At 41.7% G+C, this 23311-nt stretch overlaps 1 protein-coding gene across 1 annotated transcript in view; it reads right to left on the bottom strand.

Moving 5' to 3' along the window:
- The window catches only part of RASGRF1 (Ras protein specific guanine nucleotide releasing factor 1), a 727100-nt gene that overhangs the window by 251734 nt on the left and 452055 nt on the right, over positions 1–23311 (bottom strand). Inside the window, exons 14-15 of the mRNA XM_085644699.1 lie at positions 12437–12685; positions 8499–8869 (exon numbers count right to left, since the gene is read on the bottom strand). Coding sequence (XP_085500825.1) covers positions 8499–8869; positions 12437–12685 — 620 coding nt within the window. The remainder of the gene's footprint in view (positions 1–8498; positions 8870–12436; positions 12686–23311) is intronic.

Genomic DNA, 23311 nt, shown 5'->3' on the forward strand with positions numbered 1-23311 from the left:
TTAGAAATCTTCACTGCGACTTTTTCCAATGGCTTCTCGATAATGATGCCTGCTCCTCGAACACTGCCTGCAACCTTGCCACGCTGAACTATACCTTCTTAGAATTTTTTTTTTTTCTTCTAAGCCCATAGGTAAGCGCCGACCAGGCCCAATTCACTCTTTGTATACGAGTCTTGCTCCATTATGGTTGGCCATATTTTTTCTCACGTGACTAGATGTCCATGGTTGGCGCATTGATTTTTTAGGTGCTACTTTCTACCTTCCGGAAAAAAAGCAGAAAAAGTGATTTGGCAAAGTAATCTTCCAAAATGGCTGTTTCTTTAGAAACTTGCTCAGCTCTATCAGATCCAGTATTGGTCTCTATAGACCTGCCTTTTTTTGATTAGGAAGAAACTGGGAAAAAACCTTGGTTCCTTTACAATTTGGGGATAATTTCTATGGCTCTCCTAAAGAGGAGCATTAGAAGTCCTATTTGCATCTCCTTCAAATGAAGATGATGTTCCTTTTTTGGTGGATAAACTGGGGGCCTCTGGATGAATTCCAGTGGATGGCCTGAATGGACAATTTGTATTACCCATTTGTCTGATGTTATGTTCTTCCATGCAGGAGCAAAAAGGGAAATTACCTCCACCCTCCCTAAATTCTGGTAACCAGAAGGAAAAGGGGGTATTAGCTGGTAGTCAAGCTCTTTTCTTATTGTCATTGTTTTGTGCCTGCGAAGAACCTCTCATCCTTCCTGAAGACCTCCCATAAAGCTGTCTTTGGTTCTTATTGAAGGAGTATCCTTGAGCATATCCAGACTGTCTTTAAGGATAATATGACCCCCACTGACCTCCATACTGATTGAATCCTGCTCTGAAATTCTGTGAACTTGATGAGCCACTAAAAAGTAGACGTCCCAAATATGCGCTAGTGTAAAAGTCCTAACGCCTTTGCTGTGTCAGTGCCAGCTGTAAGACCTTGCAAAGCTTCATCAACATGTTTACCAAAAACAGTGAGGCCATCAAAAGGCATGTCTGGGATTTTATATTGGATGTCAGTATGGTAGGCTGTGGATTTTAACCAGCCTTGTCTCCTTATTAGTGTACCCCCTGCCAATTGATGAAAACCTGTATTGGAAGCATCCATTGCTGCATCAATAATGAAACAAGAAATTAGTTGTCCATCCTTAAGGATAGCTGTCACTGTTCCCCTTTTATCCTCAGGAAGAAGTTCCAGTAATGGAGCAATGTCGAGTCACATCTGTTGATCATAACAACCTAGAATCGCCAGGGCAATGGCTGTCTTAATCAAGGTTGCTGCCATAGAGGAAATTCTTTGGCCCAGATTGTCAATGTGTTTGCTATGTTTGTTCGGAGGACTAGATGATGGCGTAATTGCGATCTTGGTTCTTCACTGAGCTGCTGAAGAAATTACTGAATTCTGTTTAGTATGACCAGTGAGACAAGCCAGCACTTAATCCGGAGCCTTATATTTTTTCTCCAGATGATGGAATACCTCCGGAACAGTAGAAGGTATCTTCATTAAATTTAAATGTTCTGCTCAGATACAATCAAAAATGGGTGTGGACTTAACTTTTTCCAAGGCTGCTCTTTAAAATCGTGAAGAACATATGGTTAATCTATCATCTGCTGAATCTTGTGAAACTGGCCCATCATTTCCACTAAGGACAATTTATTCTCACCCATTTTCATCTCTTCCATCACTGTCGGGTTATAACTGACCTTCCTCCCCTTCTATATCACAGTATATAGAACCATTGGAATAAACATCACCTATGTCTTCCCCATGGACTGTTCCCCTTGGTGTTGGAGGAAGAGGTAGCGGTGATGATCGCAGAGAAGGTGATACTGGTAAAGAAGCAGGCTGAAGAGGTGGAAGGATGGATGCAGGTAGGATTATTAGTTGGTTGCTTCTGTAATAACTTATTGAAAGTATCCATCAGTTTTTGCACTGTTGATAACAAAGGCCATTCCCATTTGGACCACATCTGGTTCTCTATAATATTTAGGTGGTTCCTGCCTTATATCAATTCAAGTATTCTCAGACTTGTACTCCTGCTGGTAAACATATTAGTTGTAAGACTCCTTGTCATCATTGCTTCCTCTCCAAAATCTGGGACATATCTCACATCTAGTTGTGTTGGGCTGTACCCTGTCAGTGAGGCATACACACTAGCCTCTTCTTTTTGATCTGACTGCAGTGTTGGAACTGGAGGTAAATCAATCACTCTTAATGGTAAAAAAACATTTCCTCCCATGTTTTTCATTGACTGTGTGGTTTTCAACAGTGATTTCATCGTCGACGGTAAGGTCATTATCATCATTGATGTCTTCGAAGGTATGGTGGTTGGCGACGGTTTCTTTATCGTCGATGGAACGCGCAGTGTCAAAGGTGCCATCGTCAACAGAATGCTCATCGTTGACAGTGTCGTCAACGGTATATTTGAAAACTTCTTTTTTATGACAGCTTAAACTCTATAGCACTTAGACACATACTTTTCTGGTTTCTCACCAGAGGAGGTGGCCTCAACTGTTGTACCAAAGAAATCATGTTCAGGAAACTGTACAAGTCTCATCTTGTGCGCTGCCTTCATGGAAGCGCCAGGGGCACTTCTCACGCAATGTTCCCCTGGAGAGTGGGACTCTCCATTAGAAAGAGGAAAATTCTCTTTATTCATAAGAAATAAAGCCAACCTCCTTTCCCTGTCCTTAAGAGTCTTAGTTTAGAAAGACCAACAAATCTTCCATTCTGTTGACTTATGTTTAGGATAAAAGCAATACATACACTGAGAGTGTGGGTCATCTGTGTAAATATTCTTGTTGCCACAAGATGAACAATGTTTAAATAAACATTTCTTCTCTTTGTCAACCATGGTGACAGTATCAGAGCAAATGATCTTTATGGTCCACAAATTGTAACAATCTTCCCTCAAAACAACTTACAGTATAGTAGTGTTGAAGATAGGACTGGTTCAAATCCAGGGCAGACCAAAATAGAAACTATTTAAGGTGAACTGAAAGGTTAGAGCAGAGCTCTGACCGGGGGCTGCCTCACACACAACTTGTGGTAGAAATCTGAGCTATGGTGGCCTCTAGGGGGATTAGGAGAGCTTAAGATCCCATCTCATTGGCCTAAGTTTGAGTATCTTCTAATAAAGTGGATGTGCTGTGCTGTTTTAAGGGTATGGCCTTTTTTGAACTGCATATAATATGCTGTCTATTTTACATTGTATTCTGGTATATTATGGGATTTCCAGCCTGACGTCAGCGAATGAGTCAAGCATGTGAATATATCAAAGATTCAATGTTGAAGAAGGTATCAAACCACATTCAATCATGTAGTGATTGTTCCGTGGCGGTTAGAAGGAAAAAGAGCATCATTATTTTATCATGGGCTAAAAAATGAAGTGGCACAAGTAGTTGTTCCTCCTACCAAACGTGCAGAACCAATGGATTTCGTGGTGTACTTAAAAAACAAAGGGACTAATATTTCGATCCAAGCCTGAGGAAAATAAAATTACAGAAATTTCTGAACCTATGCAATCCAGCCGTGAAAGGCACCTAGGGGCCAGATGTAGGTGGCCAAATACCGATCGCTAAAGCTGAAATTCGCAGAATTTCAGCTTTTGCGATCGGTATTTGGCTGAGAGCAATATAGGTGAGTTTAACGCTACTAGCAAAATAAGGAATCGCAAAATGAGATTCCTTAAATGCAATGTAGGTAGCACAAAAGAAAGTGCACTTTAGGCTTAAGGAATCACTAATTACCACCAACTTCAAGTTGGTGGTAATTAGCGATTTCCTGTAAAAAAGCACTTTTTTGCTTTTTTTAAAGTGCCATGTGACACACATTCATGCCCTTAGGGCATGTATGTGCGCCACATGTGCACACATGCACATTTCAGGGGTGAAACAGGGTGTCCTTTTGACACCCTGGCAGCCTTGAAATAGCTCCCGCTATTTGCGATTCCTTAATACCGAATCACAAATAGTGAATATCTTCCCATTCATTCCTATGGGCCTCCTAGCCCATAGGAGGGAATGGGTAGGTATTCCTTATTAACGAATCTCAATTTGCGATTCGTTATTAAGGAATTTTAAGGAATCGCTAATATTTTAGCGATTCCTACCTACATTCAATTTAGCGAGTCCTTAATAGCGATTCGGTAAAAATCGCTATTAAGGCCTCACTAACTTGAATTGACCTACATCTGGCCCTAAGTAACTGAAAAAGAAAGAGAGAAGTTGTACACCGAATCTATGATTACACTGTTGTAGTTATTAATTTGGTATCAGTTAATTAAAGCCATTTAATTTGTAAACACTTTATAATATAACAATTCATACAGAACGAGCGCATACAAACATATGTGCCTCTATTTAGAATTCAGTACATGCAAAGTAACTGATGACTGTGTGACATGTTGCTTATATACAATTGAGGGTCAGTATTTCTACAAAGACATATAATGCAGGATTTTTAAATCAAGTTTATAACTAATCCTAAAAAGCGTATTCAGTCTTTATGCAAAATGAAGTAAGTGCTCAGGGTGGCGGGGATAGAACATCCATATAATGGGTAAACAAAATGTGTCAGTGCATGTTCGTTCATCCCTTCATCCCTAGTAACAAGTCGGTGTGGCGGGGGCTACAGCAACTTCTCTAGCAACCTGTCAGCACGACTGATATATTTGATCAATCTGGTCACCACTTGAGGGTAATCTCCCTGCAGACAGAAAAGGATGGCTTCTCGACAGGTGCATATGTCGCGTAGAGTATAGATGTTTCGTAACCATAGTTGGTGTTCGGTGAGAAGGGCAGGACATCTACAAACTATGTGGGCCTGGGTTTCCTTTTGGCTGTTACAGAGCAAGCATTCCTGCTTGATTACTTTAACCTCCCATTTTGGTATGTTATATAGGGTAGGAAAGGGCCAGAAATGTACTTACATCAGTTTAATTTTGTAGTATGCTGCAAAGGTTTCAGATGGGTAATTCTGTGTTCGCTGTGCTTCTTAAGAATTTAGTACTAGCCATGCAGGACTTCTTTTGCTTAATGTTTATACTGTGGTTGGTCAGGTAATGATTTTTAAAGACTGTAGAAATAGAACTAGATCATTCAGAAATCAAGCACTGGTAGCATTACCAATAGAAAGACAGCAGCCAGCTGTAAACTAGATTCCACAACAATGAAGGCGGCTGCCTTATTGAATCAAGAAATTAAGTCAGTTTCAAAATGAGTAGTTAATACTATATGTTCTGCAATTTATGTGATCATCCCCATGAAAATAATTTTGTCAGTTGGACAGGAAAAAGAGAGTTTCAGGATATTTAGGGCCTGAGTAGAGTTCGGTGGACGGGCTACTTCATCACAAACGTGACAGATATCCCATTCGCTGTATTACAAGTGTATTATATCCAAGAGCACGTGGAATATGGCGGATGGGAAATCCGTCATATTTGTGACGGAGTAACCTGCCAGCTAAACTCTAAATCAAGCCCTTAGCTTCCAGCTCTTCAGGAAACTTTATGCAGTTTGCACAATATTTACTAATTCCAGTAATTAAGAAAAAGTATCCTGGGGAGGTGCTCAGTTTTGGTGTGGCTTTACATACACATGATTTCTTTGATGTGTTTTGAAAATCATAGAGAAAATGTTTGTTTTGCTCCTCAGTTCAAGGGTAATTTTTGGCTAACTTTACATAATCCTCATATTAGTAGAAACAAATTCAGTTTATAGTCTAGTTAGTTGTTTAATAGCTTGTACAAATTCAGAAACCTGTCCCTTTAAGCCCCTATCAGGATTTGATATTACTCCAGTAATTGGGTGTGCAATTTCCATACCTTCTTGTTAGGTGGGGTTTAGCGATGTAATCGATTAGTAGAAAGCAAGTGCTGCCTCTACATAAAAGTTATCACTGTAAGATAGATCTGTAGTTGTTTTAATACACTGTAGTAAAGTTTATGCACTTAGTGAATCAGAGACCAACTATCTTAAGCAGAACAAAGTGGAAAATCAGGCTAATGTGTTATGTAGAAATTTGCAGCCCGCAATTTCCTCTCAATTGTTAGTCCCTCAATAGAATCACAGTGAAGAATTGTTAACCATTACCTTTGATTTCTTTCTTGTTAGATCAAATTAGAAATGTACAGATATTCACAAAATTAGACCTCGAATGAGCTTACCGCCTTATCAGAGTCTGAGAGTGTGAAAAATGGAAAACTGCATTTTTCACTACGTTTGGGCTGTTTGAGTACCACGTCATGCCCTACATACTCTGCAACGCTCCTACAACATATCAATACTTTATTGATGAATTGTGGTGAGCACTCTTAGGTATGCATTATATAGTCTACTTGGATAATATTTTGATTTATTCAGACTCCTTTGAAAAAAATATACAACAATGATTGAGAAATTAGCATCTTTTTGCTAAGATGGAAAAATGTGTCTGCCATACTACTACAGAAGTGGTTTTGTTATACAGAATTACACCAGAGGATATTCAGATAATAAAGAATGTTTAAATAATCTTTCAGTGGCCCAGTTCCACCACAGTCAAGGCTATTCAGAGTCTTCTAGAATTTGCCAATTTTATAGGCGGTTCATTCATCTCTTTACTGAAATTAAAAAACGTATTAATAAGTTACTATACAAGTAAGTAGGCTTTGATGGTTAAAAAGATGGAGACCAGGCCTTTTGTTCCATTAAAGAACATTTTTCTAGTGCTCCTCTTGGTGCTCCTCTTAGTGCTCCTCCTCTAATGTAGAATGTCCTTTTATCATAGAAACACATGCTTCAATTCATGCTCATGGGGGTTGTGTTACCTAAGAGAGACTCAATAGCACTGGCCAGATTCATCCAATAGCTTATTTCGCTAAATATTCTCACCAGCAGAGTTAAACTGCACTGATAAAGAACTTTTGGCAATTAAAATGAACTTTTGCAGAGTGGAGGTATTATTTGTTTGGAGCAAAGCACACTATAGAAGTATTTACAGATCATAGAAAATTGCAGTTCTTTAAGTCAGCTGGAGCACTGTTTTCTCAATAGCTTAGATAGATCTGTGTCTTTTCTGACTATGACTTTGTAATGAACTACAGACCAGTTCACCATAATGGGAAAGTGATGCTCTTTCTTGACAGAACCAGTAAGAGAATGAGAGTCTATCGAATGAAGAATAACCGTCAATGTTGTCATCTAAGTCCTCCAACCATCACTCTCTTTAAGAAGCACTAACTCTCGCCTGACAGTCTACACTTGACCTTCTACCAGTGATTGTACCTTCCTGGGGCCATTGCCCCATGTTCAGCACTCTATTGCTCTGGAACTAGGTTTGCGCTGTACAAATATGAAAACACACATATTGGTTTCATTATTATGGAATTATTTTTGACAAAGGTATACACATAGAAATTTAGTATTCAGACAGTTGGGTCAAGTAACTAGAATGTGGTGACCCTATGTTCATAAACAGGTGTTTGTGTGCTCTCTCTAGTTTATTTGGTTGAAGGCGGAGGGGGGAGGGATTGTGGGATATGGAAGGTCATTTAGACCACAGAGGGCCTTGTGGAGGTGGCCTGCCATGAATTTTGTGAGATAGTGCTCCTGCCGATACAGCAGGAGGACGTTTTAGCCAATTGCAATGCCTGCAGGCAGCCATGTCACGGTGGCCTGCTTGTTTTTTTTTCTAGTTGCGAAAGAAACCCCCCAGTGCCTGACATTATCCCACTTCATGGGATACATCCCTGTTTTTAATGTTGATGCCAGACATGCTTTGTATGGCAGTTGTAAACAGGAAAAATCAGCACCAGGCCTTTTGAGGACTTCAGCTGGCAGGCCTGTGGCTTCTGTCTGTAGGAAATCTTGAGTGTGGCTGGAAGGGGCATCTGCAGGTTTTCAGCAGATGCCCTGGTGTAACCACACTCATGACGCAGCAGAAACCAGCCCTCTACCCCTGTCCTTAATAAAGTCCCCATCACAGCATAGGCTCTTCAGCACAACCCAGGCTACACGTCTCGGTACCTCTCCTTTTCAGAATTTTAAATCTTAGTATAATATCTTCCTTTCAGTAGGTACCAGTATTTCATTATAGAAATGACCACTGAAAAAGGTTCTATTCCTCCAAATTGAGCCTCATTTCTACAATCTCCCCTTCAGAACAGACTCCACGCACTCATACACAACTCCAACTTTCTCTGTAGTACCTACCCATCAATATAAACTCTTAACAGTAGTACATTTCCACCACTATGTATATACCATAGCTCTCTGCATAGGCCCTACTACTAAATACTGCAGTGGTACTCCTCAAAGTATGCAATGTCGGGCAGCGTAAAAGCCGGACCGCAGTTAATACACAATACTTCAGTACAAATTCCACCCTTCAGTACAGGTGTTTCCCCCCTGTACAAAATCAGTGGTTACAGACCTCCAATCCTCAAACCAGTCCCACTCCTCACCCCACGCCCTTGCACAGGTGCCTTCCATTCTTACTTTGCCTGTGTGGGCCAGACTCTTCAGGCCGCTCGGCTGGTGGCTCTGGCTCATCGCTTGACTTGTTAGCGTAGGTGCTGGACACGTACAACTTGTGGATATCCAAGGATGTCTTGCTGAATGGAGAGACAGATGAGCACACCCCCGCGTAACCATTTGAAGAGCAGCTGAGGGCAGCCAGGTCCAAGGCTTTGCCACCAGTGATGATTGGGATATTAAGAGAAAGCTTCCGGCGGCGACTGGGAGATGAAGACTTTGTGATTGCCAGCGGCGGGGGAGATGAGAATTTGCGATTAGCTCTGGGTGATTTAGGGGGCTCCCCATACAGAAGTTTGTTGTTTTGGTTGCTGGCAAACAAGAGCTCCAAGGATCTGTTGAAAACATAAAAGCAGTCAAGTTTGTTTCATCCTTTTCCTAAATTTTTATAGATTGTCTCATAACATCTTATGTAACCGTAGGAGACCCTTCTGGTCCTCGTTTCTATAGGGAAGGACAGTTTTGTTATATTGAAGAAAGACCCCGCAATGTTAGACTAGTGTCCTAGAGGGAGTACAACGTTTCCTACAACATAAAATAACATGTATCCTATTCAGATTGGGCTGTAATGTAACTTAGGCTGTTACTTGACTTACCTCTCCACGCCCCCACTGAATTCACGGAGGATGTACGACGGATTGTGAAACCTTTTGATACCTCACTACTTCCCACAATGACTTAACTGTCTCATCCTCAGCACTTAGCGAACATTGCCCTTTATGCCATGCTTTGTATTCCAGGGAGAGGATACATTGTAAGAGATACTGGTCTATTCACATTCTGTCCCTTCTCTTTTTAAAATCTACACATTCCATCAAACCCAACCCCTGCAGAACAACGCACGGCACACCGCTGACAGGTCCAAGCCATGAGTCCATGAGATGTCACCACACTGTTTGCATTCCCACTTTGGAATTCATTGCTATGATCAGTGCTTAGTTTGAGTCAGTGTTGCAGATGAGGCCCACCAACACTCGTTTTTGGGGAATAGCACTTTTGTTTCCTTTTCAGACTTTGACCAGAGCAAAAGAAAGAAAATCACACAAGGTGGAAAGAAGGCGGAAGAGAAAGACGGAAAAACTGTGGCAAAGGGAGAAAGCAGGGATGGGAAAGAACTTGTAGTAGTGAGATAAAGAGGCAGGGAGTGTCGGGTGGTGGATTAACGTGACATGAGGTGAAATCAAGACTACACAGCCTTGTTTCCTGGCTCTCCCATCTTTGATAGCACCGGCTGCGGGCTTCTGAGCAAAACGTTCGGCCTGGTACTCATTGTTTTACAAATTAAGCACTTCCTATGATCAAAACAGAACTGAAATGGCGATGATGCGGTCATTGGGAAATACAGATATTTTTCTCCCTAATTGATGCACTACTCAAAATGAGGGTTCGATCCTTCTCTCTACATACCACCTCTTAAGCAAGTGGCTCCAAAACGTTTCCATGATCTGTCTTTAAAGCCAGTGACATCCTTTCCATAGCTATTTATTTCTCTTATCTCGTACTTCTGCTAAGAGAATAGCATATTTTATCCTCTCTGAGAGTTGTCCTTGGCCTACCTTAAGAATATCTCCAGGAAGGAAATATATCTTGCCCATGTGTGATGCCACAAAGCTACACCTACTCTTAGTGCTGCATAGGTCATAAAATGGCACCAACGCTTCTGCGCTAGGGCTTTCCTGGCCTTGATCATATATGAGAATGCTGCCTCTCAGTGCTGAAGAAATAAAAATACAGAACATTCCACATCTTTTCCCAAGTACAAAGCTCGAGCCATTGCCTTCCTTTGGTTTAACCAAGCCTCCCAGTGAACAAGGTTCTCATCCAGCTCGAAACCTACCATAGCCCAAGGAACACAACCCAGAAGGAGCATGCCAGTACTTTGCTCCTCTACCTGCACTTAACCTTGAATTGTTAAATAATAAAGCAAGTATTGACAAATGCAAAATATCTGGTACTTCAATGGTGAACATTTTCGTGTGTTTTGCATCTAAATCGTTTGCATAATTTATAGTTTTGTAGAACTGCTGCACATACACAGTGCACCCCCAACAAGCTTTAACTCCCGTGAAGTTTAGTGTCACATTATTTGGTCCTACTAAGCAGGCACTAACGTGTGCAAAAAAGACACAACACCAGCAGCTGTGATCTCACTCCACCCAGATAGCTTTTAAAAGTCCAGATCCGAGCAGAAAAGAGAACTTAGAGGCAGTCAAGGCCCATCGAATGATCCCATTTCTTGTCATCTCTTGACAGAAAAGACTGCAGCCTCCAGTGTTCCCGTTGTGTACTTGGGACTCGGTGCCAGTGTCATACTGTGGCAACCACAGGTGAATAAAAAAGATCCTCTCACCATCTCCTCTCAGTAATCTCTCAAAAGGACTGTTTCAAACAAGAGGTTTTCATCAATGCTAATGAGGCCATGCCTCAGTAAAGTATTCCCACATCTTCCATTACATTAGGTCACACCATTTTAACAGCTGGCCACGTCTCCTTGTTCCCATCACTTGCCTCATTTAAGAACGTTAGAAGGAGGTAAATGACATGACACGTTTTTTACACCCCCATTCCCCCCATGGAAGACCAAAGAAAGTGAAATCCAAGACAAAAAATGAATTATCTCAGCATGTACTCTCTGTTAGGAGCAAAGGGTGGTTGTAGTGTAATATCAGTCAAATGGAAGCCACTTGCCAAACACTGTATCTCGGCTTTTCGGTGTCACTTTCAGAACTTGCTCTAAGCAGGAGACGGAATACTGATTGGTTGGAAGAGAGACAGATGTTGCTGAAAGGATACCAGGTTTGCAAGTCAACAATTACCCATAGCAAACCCTTATTGACATCCATGTGGCCTTGATGCACAGTGACTGCATGGTAGCATGCATGTGTTTTCTAAAATGCCAAAATAAATACTCTATTTTAATAGAAAATGTATACATATTGTATAATCATTCATCTTTTCAATGCACATTTTTAAAAAAATTTAAGTACTTTGTGTATGTATGACATTTAAAACGTATTATTATAATTTTCGAAACCTCGAAAGGAAGACTGCTGCCGTAGCATTAACTGGCAAAGAGCTTTATACTTTCTTCTGTCGTAATTTCTGTTTATTGAAAATTAAGAGGGGTGACCTGATAGTTAAGTTACCGCCTGCGAATCCAGATCTGACTTCTAGGACTACCAAACATGTCCAAAATTGGCCTGCCTGTGCCCTAGTTTGGGTGAACACTATGAACGGCAATATATTTGTTTATATACATGGGAACATTCATTTCTGATAGGAAATAGCTACAGACAATTCGGTGTTGCATGCTCCACTACACCGGTCACCCTACTTACCCTCATGAAGCCTTAGAGAAAACATCCTTGGACTTCTATTACCGAACAATCTAATTCAATACAGATGCCTCATGAAATACCAGGTGCCGACCTATTAAAGCTCGGAGCGGCAATGTTTTCGACAATATGGGCTCCTGTACTGAGAAGGACCATGCTAATTGACATGGTAACTATGCTGTGATTGGTGTGGATGGCGGACATATCTACAGGAAGACTTGATGCCTTTCAAAGTAGATTTTTGGTAGATCCCAGCCTTGTCACAACCCCCATGACTGTCCCAGGGTGGAGGTTCTCTGATTCTAACGCTGTGAAAGACATGGAAGTGAGATTTTTGAAAGTCCTTAATAATGATCAGCTCCAAAACATATTCTCAAGACGTGGTAAGGCCATTTTTCAAGAGCCCAGCCCTTAGAACAGCCTAACAATACATAGTTCAAGTGACCCATCACAGCCATCTTGTCCCCCCACCCTCCAGGCCTACCCCATCTTGACAGCAAGTCCCTAAAAGACCCTTATGCAATTTTGAGCACCTATCATTTTTCACTAGATGCCTTGTGGTTGTACCTGGCGGGCACTGCGCTGATGGGTTTCTTGTAGATGGCGATGAGCTTGTCCAGGACAACCTCCGCAGTGGTAAAGACGCGGTAAGAGTGCAGGAAGGTGTTGAGGAAGTCGATGCTCAAGAACCGCAGATCCGTCAGACGCTCCAGTAGCCGCTCCACACTAGCATAGCGAATCTGCAGTACCTTGCAGGAGTTCATGGTCTTGCTAAATCGGATGTCGACGTCATCACAGTACAGGCTGGCATCCGACCTGGCAAAGAGTCATGGACAAGAGTGAGTTTAGAGGAAGAACAGAGGTGCTTTTCTCTCTCGTAACCTGCGGTATCAAAACTCCACACACTTCACCACATTCTCATGCAGATGAGACCTGTATATCCTCGATTCTTCCCATGCTCCAGACATCAGCGGATTCCAAGAGAATTCCAGAATATACTACTGTTTATGCTACATCACATCAAAAAAGTGTTTATTAGTGACTCCGCGAGGTCACACAGCCCAGGGTGTACAGTTGCATGTTCAGGTCCCTGTAAGCCCAGCAGACCACTCGCCTTCAGACTACTAATGTGTCTAAACTGTACGTTATAGCAAAATCGAAGTTTGTCAGGTACATTGGACATGCCCTTACAGTAATATACTTTTACGCTATTGTGGTGGTAAGAACGAGGGAGCATTACAATTAGAGTTGTGTGAATATGCAAAGGTTTTTGCATTGCAGCTTCTTGAATAGTTTTGTGAAACATTGTGGGGCATACTTTCAAGGCAATGGCGGAGAGTGGCGTTAAGCTCAAAATGCTTACGCCACGCTCCACCATTCAGAAAACGCATGGGTGAGCCAATTTACAACGATACGGCACATCCCAGCGTTTTAATGTTTTATTGTAAGGCAATGGTTTTAATTAACTTATGCAAACAAATAGATAAATTCTGAAATTCGCATCCTAGCGTTTTCCCTAGCACTGGTACTAAATTAAGCTGCCTAGCGCCAAGACAGGCACCCTTGCACCATCGTGCAAGGGTGCCTGCGCTGAGGGAATGATTGTTTATGTGCAGGAAGGTGTCCTTCCTCTACATAAACAATCAGAAATGACTATTTGAAACTGCTGTGTGTGCTGCATTATGCAGCACACATAGCTGCAAATAGTCATTTTTTTAAAATGATTGTTTATGTGGGAGAAGGGACACCTTCCTGCACACAAACAATCATTCATGGCATTTTGCTGTTTCTATGTGTGCTGCACAATGCAGCACACATAGAAACAACAAAAATGAGGAGAAATAAAGCTGTTTTCCTCGTTTCGCAATGTAAAGACCAGGCTTTCCCTGGTCTTAATTTTGGTGCTGCCTCCTATGTGTAGGGGCTTGTAAATGTGTCCCGAAATCATGAAGAACGATAGAAATTGCACATATGAACTTGAAAATTTGAACCTCGACAATAATAGTGCTTTTAATCCATCTAACTTATATATGCATCACAATTTGCAGATTAGAATGTGCACTTTGGGTTTGGAATAGCGATTTGCATACTAGCACATTGTCACTTCATTTATTTCCCTTAAGAGCAGCATAAAGAACTCAATTGACCACAATACAGTGTTGAATAAGGAAGTGATGTTATTGATTTGGGAAATAAATGTGTTTAGGGGCTAAATTGTATGTAACCTGTGATCAAGGTCTGAGCAGTCTGCTGGGTTTGGTGGCTTAGTGGGCTAATGTGTTCACTGTAGGGGCCTGTGTTTGACCTAACAGTCACAGGTACAAATTCCAACAGGTCCACTCAGTCTTTTATCCCACTGAGGTTGATAAAATGAGTACAATTGAGTGGGGTAACAATAAACATCTGTTATTCAGTGCCAAGGTACCCTTGGGTGAACATGTGCTTTACAAATACACAGGTTATGTGTTAGGAGAGGACCGAAATGAGTTGGGTGTTGTAACCACACAGAGAATAAAGATGTCCCTAGTTTGAATCTTGAAAACTACCTTCAATAGGGCAATTGGATCCATGGAAATATATCTAAGATGTAAAACCAATTATTTCAATGTGACTACAACATGTTAGAAACTAAACAATGTATGGAGAGACACACATGGAACATGCTCACCGACTGTCCGTATTGGTCTATGGTCTAAACACAAATTTAGTATTGTGGATTGCATACTTCTAACAATGCAAGCTCCTTTTTTGGGGGAGTTTTATACAGGATGAGCTTGACCCAAAGATATCAGAGCACTTTACATGCACCAGTTTCATTACTGATGGACACATTCATTTTGTTAGGCATAGGGAAATTAAGTGATGTGCCCAGAATGTTGAGCGTCCCTGCCAAGACTGGAACCTTGTTACCCCGCTTCGAGGGCAACTGCGCTAGCCATTAGGCTACATCCTCTCTTCCCACCAAGCCCTTTCAAAGGACTGATATCTCTATCGCATGACTTTTAAATGAATTCTGACATGATCACCTCCCACAAATATATGCCAAATAAACATTCAAACATGGTGATGGCACAATTGACAGTATCAAATGATACAGAAAGGAACAGGCAACTTGTGTTCCTAATTATGATCAAAAGGAAGTTCTAATGCAGACTCTAAACAGACCACACAAGGACTGAGCTTGCATTTAGAGAACCCCATCCAGACTGCAGGAAGAGCAAACAATTGGGATATTTCACACATCTAATGGTAAGTGATACTGTGCATGATGGCTTATCTTCACAGTATAGTGATGGAGACACCCTTATCCTGAATACAATTATTTCTAAACAGACTGTTATGCTTTCTTTTCTCTCCTCATACATGGGACACAATAGACTGGACTGCTGAATTAATTAGAAGTTACTGGTACTTTCCATTATATTTAATGGTATACTCGGAATCTCCACAGTCTCACCCCCTCTGGGACACCAAAACATATATATAGAACACTGATATAAAAAACTACAGCAAATGACGTTCTGAATAATATATGTTGAAAGGTTGTTTATCATAAGGTGCAGTTAGGTACCTACAGCTAGTAATAACACCACAATCATGAATATGGTCCAGTCAACTTTCAATAAATTAATTCTTGCTCAACCCTTGGTAGCTTGGCTGACGAGTAGTTAGGCATAACTTGGTAGACAGGTGTGTAAAGCTTTTCATATCACAAAAACAGTAAATAAGTAAGACACAAAACACAAAAATCCAACACCAGTTTATAAAAATAGAGAATATTTCTATCTTTATAATGACACCAAAACAACAAAAATCCAATGTAGGAAACCAGAAATACGAACTTTAAAAGATTAAATACAAAAATGTGCTTTCTAGCGCCTAAAAGCGAAAAGGCGCCAACCGTGGCTATCTGATCATGCTGGACCGGGGCCAGGTCAGAGTTTCAGGCTGACTACGATGGAGCCACTGCTCAGATATGTTGAGAGGTTGGGGCTGCTCAAGTTTTTACTTTCGCACATAGTCACTCTTTTGGACCTTTTTCTCATGATGTCGAGTGATTGGCTTCACCAATCCGGATTTCAGTTCGACAATAATGGTCTGCTGCTGTGCGATGCCTTGGTGAGTCCTGGAGGTCTTTGCCATCGTCGTTGATGTCAAAGACGCCAGAGCTTTCAGCGGGAAAACCTGGTCAAGCCAACTCGTGGTTCAACATCGCCAGCTTGTCTGTCATTGTTGAGGTCGGTCTTCTTATGGAGCTTTTTACTAAAAGTTGTCAGAAAGTTCCCAAACTTTCAGAACTTCTTCTGAAAGGTTTTTTGAGGGTCCACAACAACAGCCAAGGGCCCAGAAGCTTGGATTTACCTCTTCCGGTTTGGGACTACAATTCCCACAACGGACCTTGGCAAATCTGCAAAAGTCCAGGTGAAGCTGGTCAGCTGGACTTGTCCATGTTGGAGGTGATGCAGGTGACTTCTTCTAGTACTTTTCTTCCTGATGCTGATTAGGGAGTCAACTCCTAAATTTTTGAAGCCAGGCAAAGTCCTCTCTTTGTGAAGCCCTGAGAGTGAAGCAGGTGCAGTCCTTTTCAGTGCAGTCCGGTCTTGTGCAGTCCAAGGGTTCAACAGGGCAGTCCTTCTTCTGATGTTTCCAAGTAGGGATCTGAGGTGCTGTGCAGCTCTCCCCTATTTATTCCGGATCCTGGGCTGGCAAGAGAGGGGGCACCACCAACCAATGGAGTTCAAGTTGCCACTCTCTGTAATGACCACTTCCTAATAAATGTGGGCTATGTTTGTCCCAGAATGCATATCTCATTTCAAAATCAAAATGGAGAAATTATCTTCTGGGAGTTCCAGATTGGCTAATCCAACTCCCTTCCAACTCCTCTCGTAATCTAATTAGAGAGATTTACATCTGGCTGGGGGTGCAGGAAGTGGGGGATGGGCTTGGTTCCTGTGCTATCTAAGCTTTCTCCTTTGAAGACCAATTTGGCTACCCAGCCCTCTTCCTTTCCTGGCATTTGAAGCCAGCAGATCTCCTCCCACTAGATAGTTACATTGTTTCAGCCAAAGCCACTTCACACTTAATCAGGAGCAGCTTGGCTCAGGCTGTCAAAGGCTGGCCAATCAGAAGAGGCTGCTACAGGGCTGCTTTAGGTAACTTCAGGAAAGCAAGTTCTAAAACTACTTTCCTGTAATAGTTATAATAAATCAGACAGTGGCAAATTCTTGGATTTATTGTAACTATTTTTTTGATACTATGAATTATGGTGTTAGCTCACTCCTGTCAAAGGTTAGACTTTATTAAAGTTTGATGAAGCGTTCACATGTTAGCCTATGGAGCTAGCAGCCCTGCAATGGTGAAAAACGACTTTGGCCTTTTTTCCCCTCACCGGGGCATATAAAACATATTTTATAATGTCCCTAATTTTTAAACAATGCACACTACCTTTGGGGCACCTAGGGCAGACCTTAGGGGTGACATATGTAATAAAAAGGTAGTTTTAGACTTTGGAAGTGCTTTCAATTCCAAAATCGAATTTGGACACAGTTTTATTTTAAAACCAGCCTGCAAGGCAGGTTGGGTTTTAAAATGACAGCAGACACTACAGCAGTACACACGTAAGTGCATTAAATCCACTGGGATTTCTAAACCTCCATGCCCTACCATATATTAGGGACGTACAGGTAGGTTGGCTGAACCAATTGTAGTTACACCTAATTACTATGTACCTTTTAAACAGATCACTGGCCCTGGTTAGCAGAGTCCAGGGCACAATCGGAGTCAGTAACCACCAGTACCAGTAAAATATTGAGGGTGATCAGGGCCAAAAGGATGACTTTCTTGCCACATACAAACGCTTTTTATCTGAAAACATCTAGGGCCTGATTTACAAAGGGCCTCCGCACTCGTGGTGGAGGTCCTGCTGTAGTGGCGGGGGACCCGCACTTGTGGCGGGATCTCTGCAATGAGAAACTTCAAAGCGAACGTCACGCCACGAGTGCAGGGCCCCGGCCACGACTGCGGGGCCTCTGCCAAGAGTGGGGGGGCCCTTTGTGAATCAGCCCTGATTGCAAAATATTCACTTTTTGCAGTGATTAATGCATGCAACTGAATGAACCATGTGGCACAGCTTAGCACTATATAAAAATATTTATTTTTTATATCCACAACCTAACATTGATATATATGTATAATTTTCAGCCTTGCGAAAACCCTAGGCATACTGCCATACAGGGTGACACGCAGGAAAATGCTGAAAGAAATCAGAACGCTGTACAATGTTCTGAAACTCATCAGTTGCCATATCTGAAAACTACTATTGTGTTTTTACTTCAAGGGTGCTTATACCGTATATGTGTTTCTCATAGGAACCTTGTAGGAAAGGGTCTTATTGTTATAAATACTTAATAATAGACACCCACCCAATTTCCTCAATTAATGTTGGGCAGTACTTGTAGGTGACTAAACCCTAACAAGGACCTATCTCTCTCCCATATTTACCTCATTTGCTGTCTGTCAACCTGGCTTCCCTTCACACACTTCTATAACATAATTTATAAAGAAATCAACTTACAGTTTGGCAATGGAGTTACAAAGTCCTCCTCATTTTACTGCCAGCCCTCTTTTGTTAGTCAGTGTATTACAATTGTCCCAACGGTGGGTGCCTCTTACTTAATGTCATTTTTTTGTTTGTAATCTACTCTTTCACTAGCTTAGTACCTCTTGCTTTTTCGGTGTTTCTATGCCTGTTTATTATTTGCCTGTATATATTTGATGTGCTTGTTTACTTTTGTTTCTGAGTGTGTATCAGTTGCTCTGATGCTGCTGTTCACACTCTCTTTCTCTGTCTCAGCCTGCATCTATCCCTCTGCATTTAACTCTGCTGTTTTTGCTTTTAGTTGGTCTGTATCTGTAACTGTATTTATCTTTATGTGTGCCTTTCCTTGCCCTCAGTATTTGTTACTTTTTTGTTCCATCCTTTTGTCTTTTTCTTTATATGTAAACTGTTTCTCTTTCAATTTGCAGTTGTTTCTTTCTCTCCTAATCTCTGTCTGTCTGTTTCCCTTCGTTTTTTCTTTATTACTCTTTTTTAGGATGGGAATGTCGCTTGCATGGTAGGCCAGTGTAGACCCAGAGCTGAGTGACCGACTGCATGTGAAACTGGTATCCTGACTTTTATAATGATCCTGGCATCGAAGTAACCCAGTGTGTGCACAGAGGGCTAGGACTGTCCTGGACAATTCAAAATTCAGGTCCTAGGTGACCCGGAGGGGTTCACCGTGCATACCCTTATGCTAGGCAGAGGACTCTGGTCCCTGCCCTACATCATGTAAAGTGGTGGTGGTAGCTTCCTGTGTTTTGTGAACTTGGAGTGTCGCTATACATTTTCCTTTGTGTCAGTTAAAGAGGGATCTACTGACCCCCCCTTGTGTAAAGTTCTGCTGCTTTATGAAACCTAAAAACCTTTGCTAACATACTGTGCGGATGTGGAATACGTATGTGTATCAAGTGCATTTGTAGCACACGTATGTTGTGTGAGTAAAAATTTCTGAGAGCACAACACTCAGTAGGAGTACTAGGGCCAGTGGGATCTAATGTGAATGACCCTGATTTAGCAAAGCCCACGATGGACTGTGAAGATAGCTTGCTTCAGTCATTGGAAGTGTATTGCCTGGACCTCGTGGATGGAGGGTGGAAACTCAGACCCTGAAGTGAGGATGATGAAGACAAAGCTCTCTTTAGAAATTCAATGTATACCTTGTCATTGTTGGTTCTTCCTGAGAACTATCATCCGGTGGATGGTAGTGTGGAAAACGTGTAATATTTTCCTTGGCATAAGCTGCAGCCATTTTGGCTGTGGTGTCCATTTTCTTTCTTTCGTAATTCTCCCGTCCTCTGCTGCTCTTCTTTTTCTGCCTGTGCTATCTATTTTAGTTGACTTCCTGACTCAGCTAAAAGCAATGTATGTGCTGAGAGTTTGTAGCTGCCAGTACACCTGTTAACTGTCAATCATTTACTGCTGCCATAAGCATTCCTGCTCCCCCTCCCACTTTGCTGACCAAGTGGTTATTCATCGGCCCTTGTTTGCTGAAAACTATTTCCAAAACTTGCTCTTCCTATTTCTGTTCACGTGCTTACACTGCACAAAACCTGTATAAAAGGCCACTGGTTTGTGAAGCCAGTGTACTGCCTCCTCCAGCACTTGAGAGTGCTGTGTGGACGTGGTCCCACTCATGAGTGACAAATAAACTTGTTATTTATTTCTACTCCAGTGCTGATCTCTACTTTGTTGTTTTTTGAACCCGTGGACAAAAGGGTGACCCTACACCAGTGTACCCCTAAAAAGGTATATTTTCACAGTTGGCGTCTGTCTTGGGACCCCATCAGAGGCGTGGCCGACCGAAGGAGTGGTCTTGACTGAAGATCGAAATTTCACTGAGGAAGCGCACTGCACGAGGAGACCTTTGCCTTTGCAGGCCGACGTGACTTTTCCGGTTTTCCCGATTTGACCCTCCAGGTGGTGCCGGTCTCGACTGGGGTTTTCTTTGGCACACTTTTTTAGTGACCATGAGGTTGACCAGAGATCAGCAGGTGGGAGTTGGAGACTTCTGTCTGGTAAGGTCGCTAAAGCGGCACTCTTGACTTGTAAAGCCTGGGCTTTTTGTTTGAATTTTTGATTCACTTTTTGCAAAAATTTAAGGCAGGTAATGTGGAGATTTTTCTCCTTTTGAAATATTTTGAAGTAGTAATATTTTACACATATTTGTAAAGCATGTGTGTTCTCAGCACACTCTGTAGGTGGTGTTGCTGCTCTGGTGGTACCAAACAAAGTTTAGAAAAAAGTCAGCCGGCTCCCCCAGAGGGGACACCTAATAAAGACATATATTTCAAATATGGTATTTCTTCCATAATGTACAGTACACTGTGGAACAAATATACAAAGAACGATTCTGACATACAATGGCCTGTGAATGGGTGATTTGATTTTAAAAAGGTTCAATATGTAGAATAGTGTTTATTTGAAAGAAAAAGTAGACAGGATATGTTTGATTGTGTGCGTATGTGGAAGAAAGAAGTGCGAGAGGGCGTGAAAAGAGCAGAAACTATAGCATAAAAATAACAACGTAAAACGAAATATCAAAAAGCGCTAGAATTAAAAAATAAAGAAAAGAAGGAAAAAATTTAAAAAAAGAGGATAGGGAATGTCGATTAGAGGTAAATGGCCAGTATCCCTTTAGGCACCCTATTTATCCCATACTTAATAAACCTCAGGATGACTGCATCTATTAGAATGCCCACCCACCCCCGTGTAAATTCCCCACTCCAAGTGCCCCTGAGGATGAGGTTTTTGATAAGGAGCATTTGTCTTCAAAAGAAAAAGATAATGATAAGCAAATTGGGTGGCAGACTTGCTTTACTTTATCTAGGGAGGAGAAACATAACTTGCGGGATATTGCTAGACAGGAAGCACGTCGGACTACTACAGCAACGGCCCTCACAGTTACAGTTCAGACTTGGGAAGACGCCAAACAGTTTTATTTTTGAAGAAAAATTCACTTGGGAGGTAATATATGGTTGGCGGCATATTTCTAATGCAACAGAACCAGATGATATAAGTACTGATTATAAACAGTTAGGAGATGGGACTTTCCTTTTTTCGAACCTAACTGATATGATTAGACGGGTGATCAAATTACGAGATGACACATTGCGTTTGTGAAAGGAGCAAGAATAAGCTAGGAAAAATAAAGTTGAAGAAGGAGTTCAATCTCAGGCAAAGACAGTAGATGCTTTGGTGGATGTGAATAAACCTAGTAGTAGTGAGTCTGCTATGAAACCTATGCATGACGCTGCACCCCTGTATGTTCCTCCGAAGGGTAAGGGAACCAATAATGATAAAACTTCGAATGATGCAATGGGATATTTTATATATAATTAGGTTTACTCTCCATGGAGTAGAGCTGATGTGATGGCTCTTACAGCTGCTTTGGCCGACCCCCGGAAAAATCCTGCCACCTTCTATGAGGAGGTGGAAGGAGCCATTAGCTCCTGCACTATGACCTTGCCAGATATTGATATGATCTTTGGCTTATTTTGCCCCTGATATGTGGAGAACAATACGTAAAATAGATGACAATGCGGCATTTGGTGACACCTGGGTGGAATTAGAAAGAATAGATGCGGAAAGGGAGACTGCGCAGAAACCTCAGAAGGAGATATTAGATCTTCCTAAAGCTATTGTGACTAAGTTGAAAACTCTCAAACCCCCTAAAAAAATAGATTGGACTACGTTAGCGTCCTGTAAACAGAAAAAGGATGAGTCAATTTCTGATCTCTTTTCAAGATTTGAGGAGACATTCCATGATTTCAGTGGTCAGTCATTGGCCAATGATACGGACAAACATTTGTTTGTTGATAAATTTGTCGCTAATATGTTACCAGAAATAGCTAGTCGCTTAAAGGCCAGTGAGAGTTCTTGGACTACGTCTTCCCCAGTTTCCCTTTTGACCATGACCCAGTATTATGAGCGACAGGAACAGGAAGCAAAAAGCAGGGAGGATAAGAAGGTTAAAGAATTAAAGACAAAAGTTATGTTGGCTCAAGTATATGGTCCACCCTTTAGGGGAGGTGGAAGAGGCGGATGCGCAATGTATACACCTGGAGTGCGCCCTTTTGTGAGGTCAGCAGTATCAGCGGGGAAGGAGAAGTATGAGAGGACGCCCAGGGAGTTCAGGAAACAGGGAAGGTTACAGGAGCTTGCCCTAGATTTGAAGCAGTTGAACAAGGACCAAATTACTCTAATACTTTTGATAGACGAAATCAATATCAAATGTCTGATTATTCCGCTGATGCTCTTGCAGATTTCAACTATGCATAGGGATGCCTAGGGTGGGGTAAGGGACCGGTTGAGGTGCCAGTAGATCAAATGGGTCCTTATATTGACACAAACGTCTTGGGATTTACTGATCGGTTTCTGGTTGACACAGGGGCTAGCTGTAGTGCTCTGTCTAAAAGAGTGGTTCCTAGGGCTCCGCTGTACAGCACAATGATAACATCAATAGGGTTCGATGGGACACCGACACCTAGCCCTCTTTCACAGCCACTTTAATTCAGGCTTGATAAATTCACTGGAGCATGTCCATTTTTGCTTTCCCCTTCCACACCGGACAACATTGTGGGTATCGATATGCTTAAATATTTTCGTGCCACAATACGTTGTTGTCCAGAAGGTGTGCGTGTTATTTTAAATAACAATTATCCAATGGTTGAGAGATTCTGTCTTATCAATGAGGATGCCGCTCAGGAGTCCTTACCTAGTGTGAAGAAGGAACACTGTTATTGTTATCATTTCTTGCCTTCCATCATCACAAAGTCTCGCGAAAGAAATTGCAATTTTGTAGACAGCAGTTTACCTATTTAGGTCACATCCTGTTTAAGGGG

The sequence above is a fragment of the Triturus cristatus genome, chromosome 3_1, assembly GCF_964204655.1.
Source record: "Triturus cristatus chromosome 3_1, aTriCri1.1, whole genome shotgun sequence".
Lineage (NCBI taxonomy): Eukaryota > Metazoa > Chordata > Amphibia > Caudata > Salamandridae > Triturus > Triturus cristatus.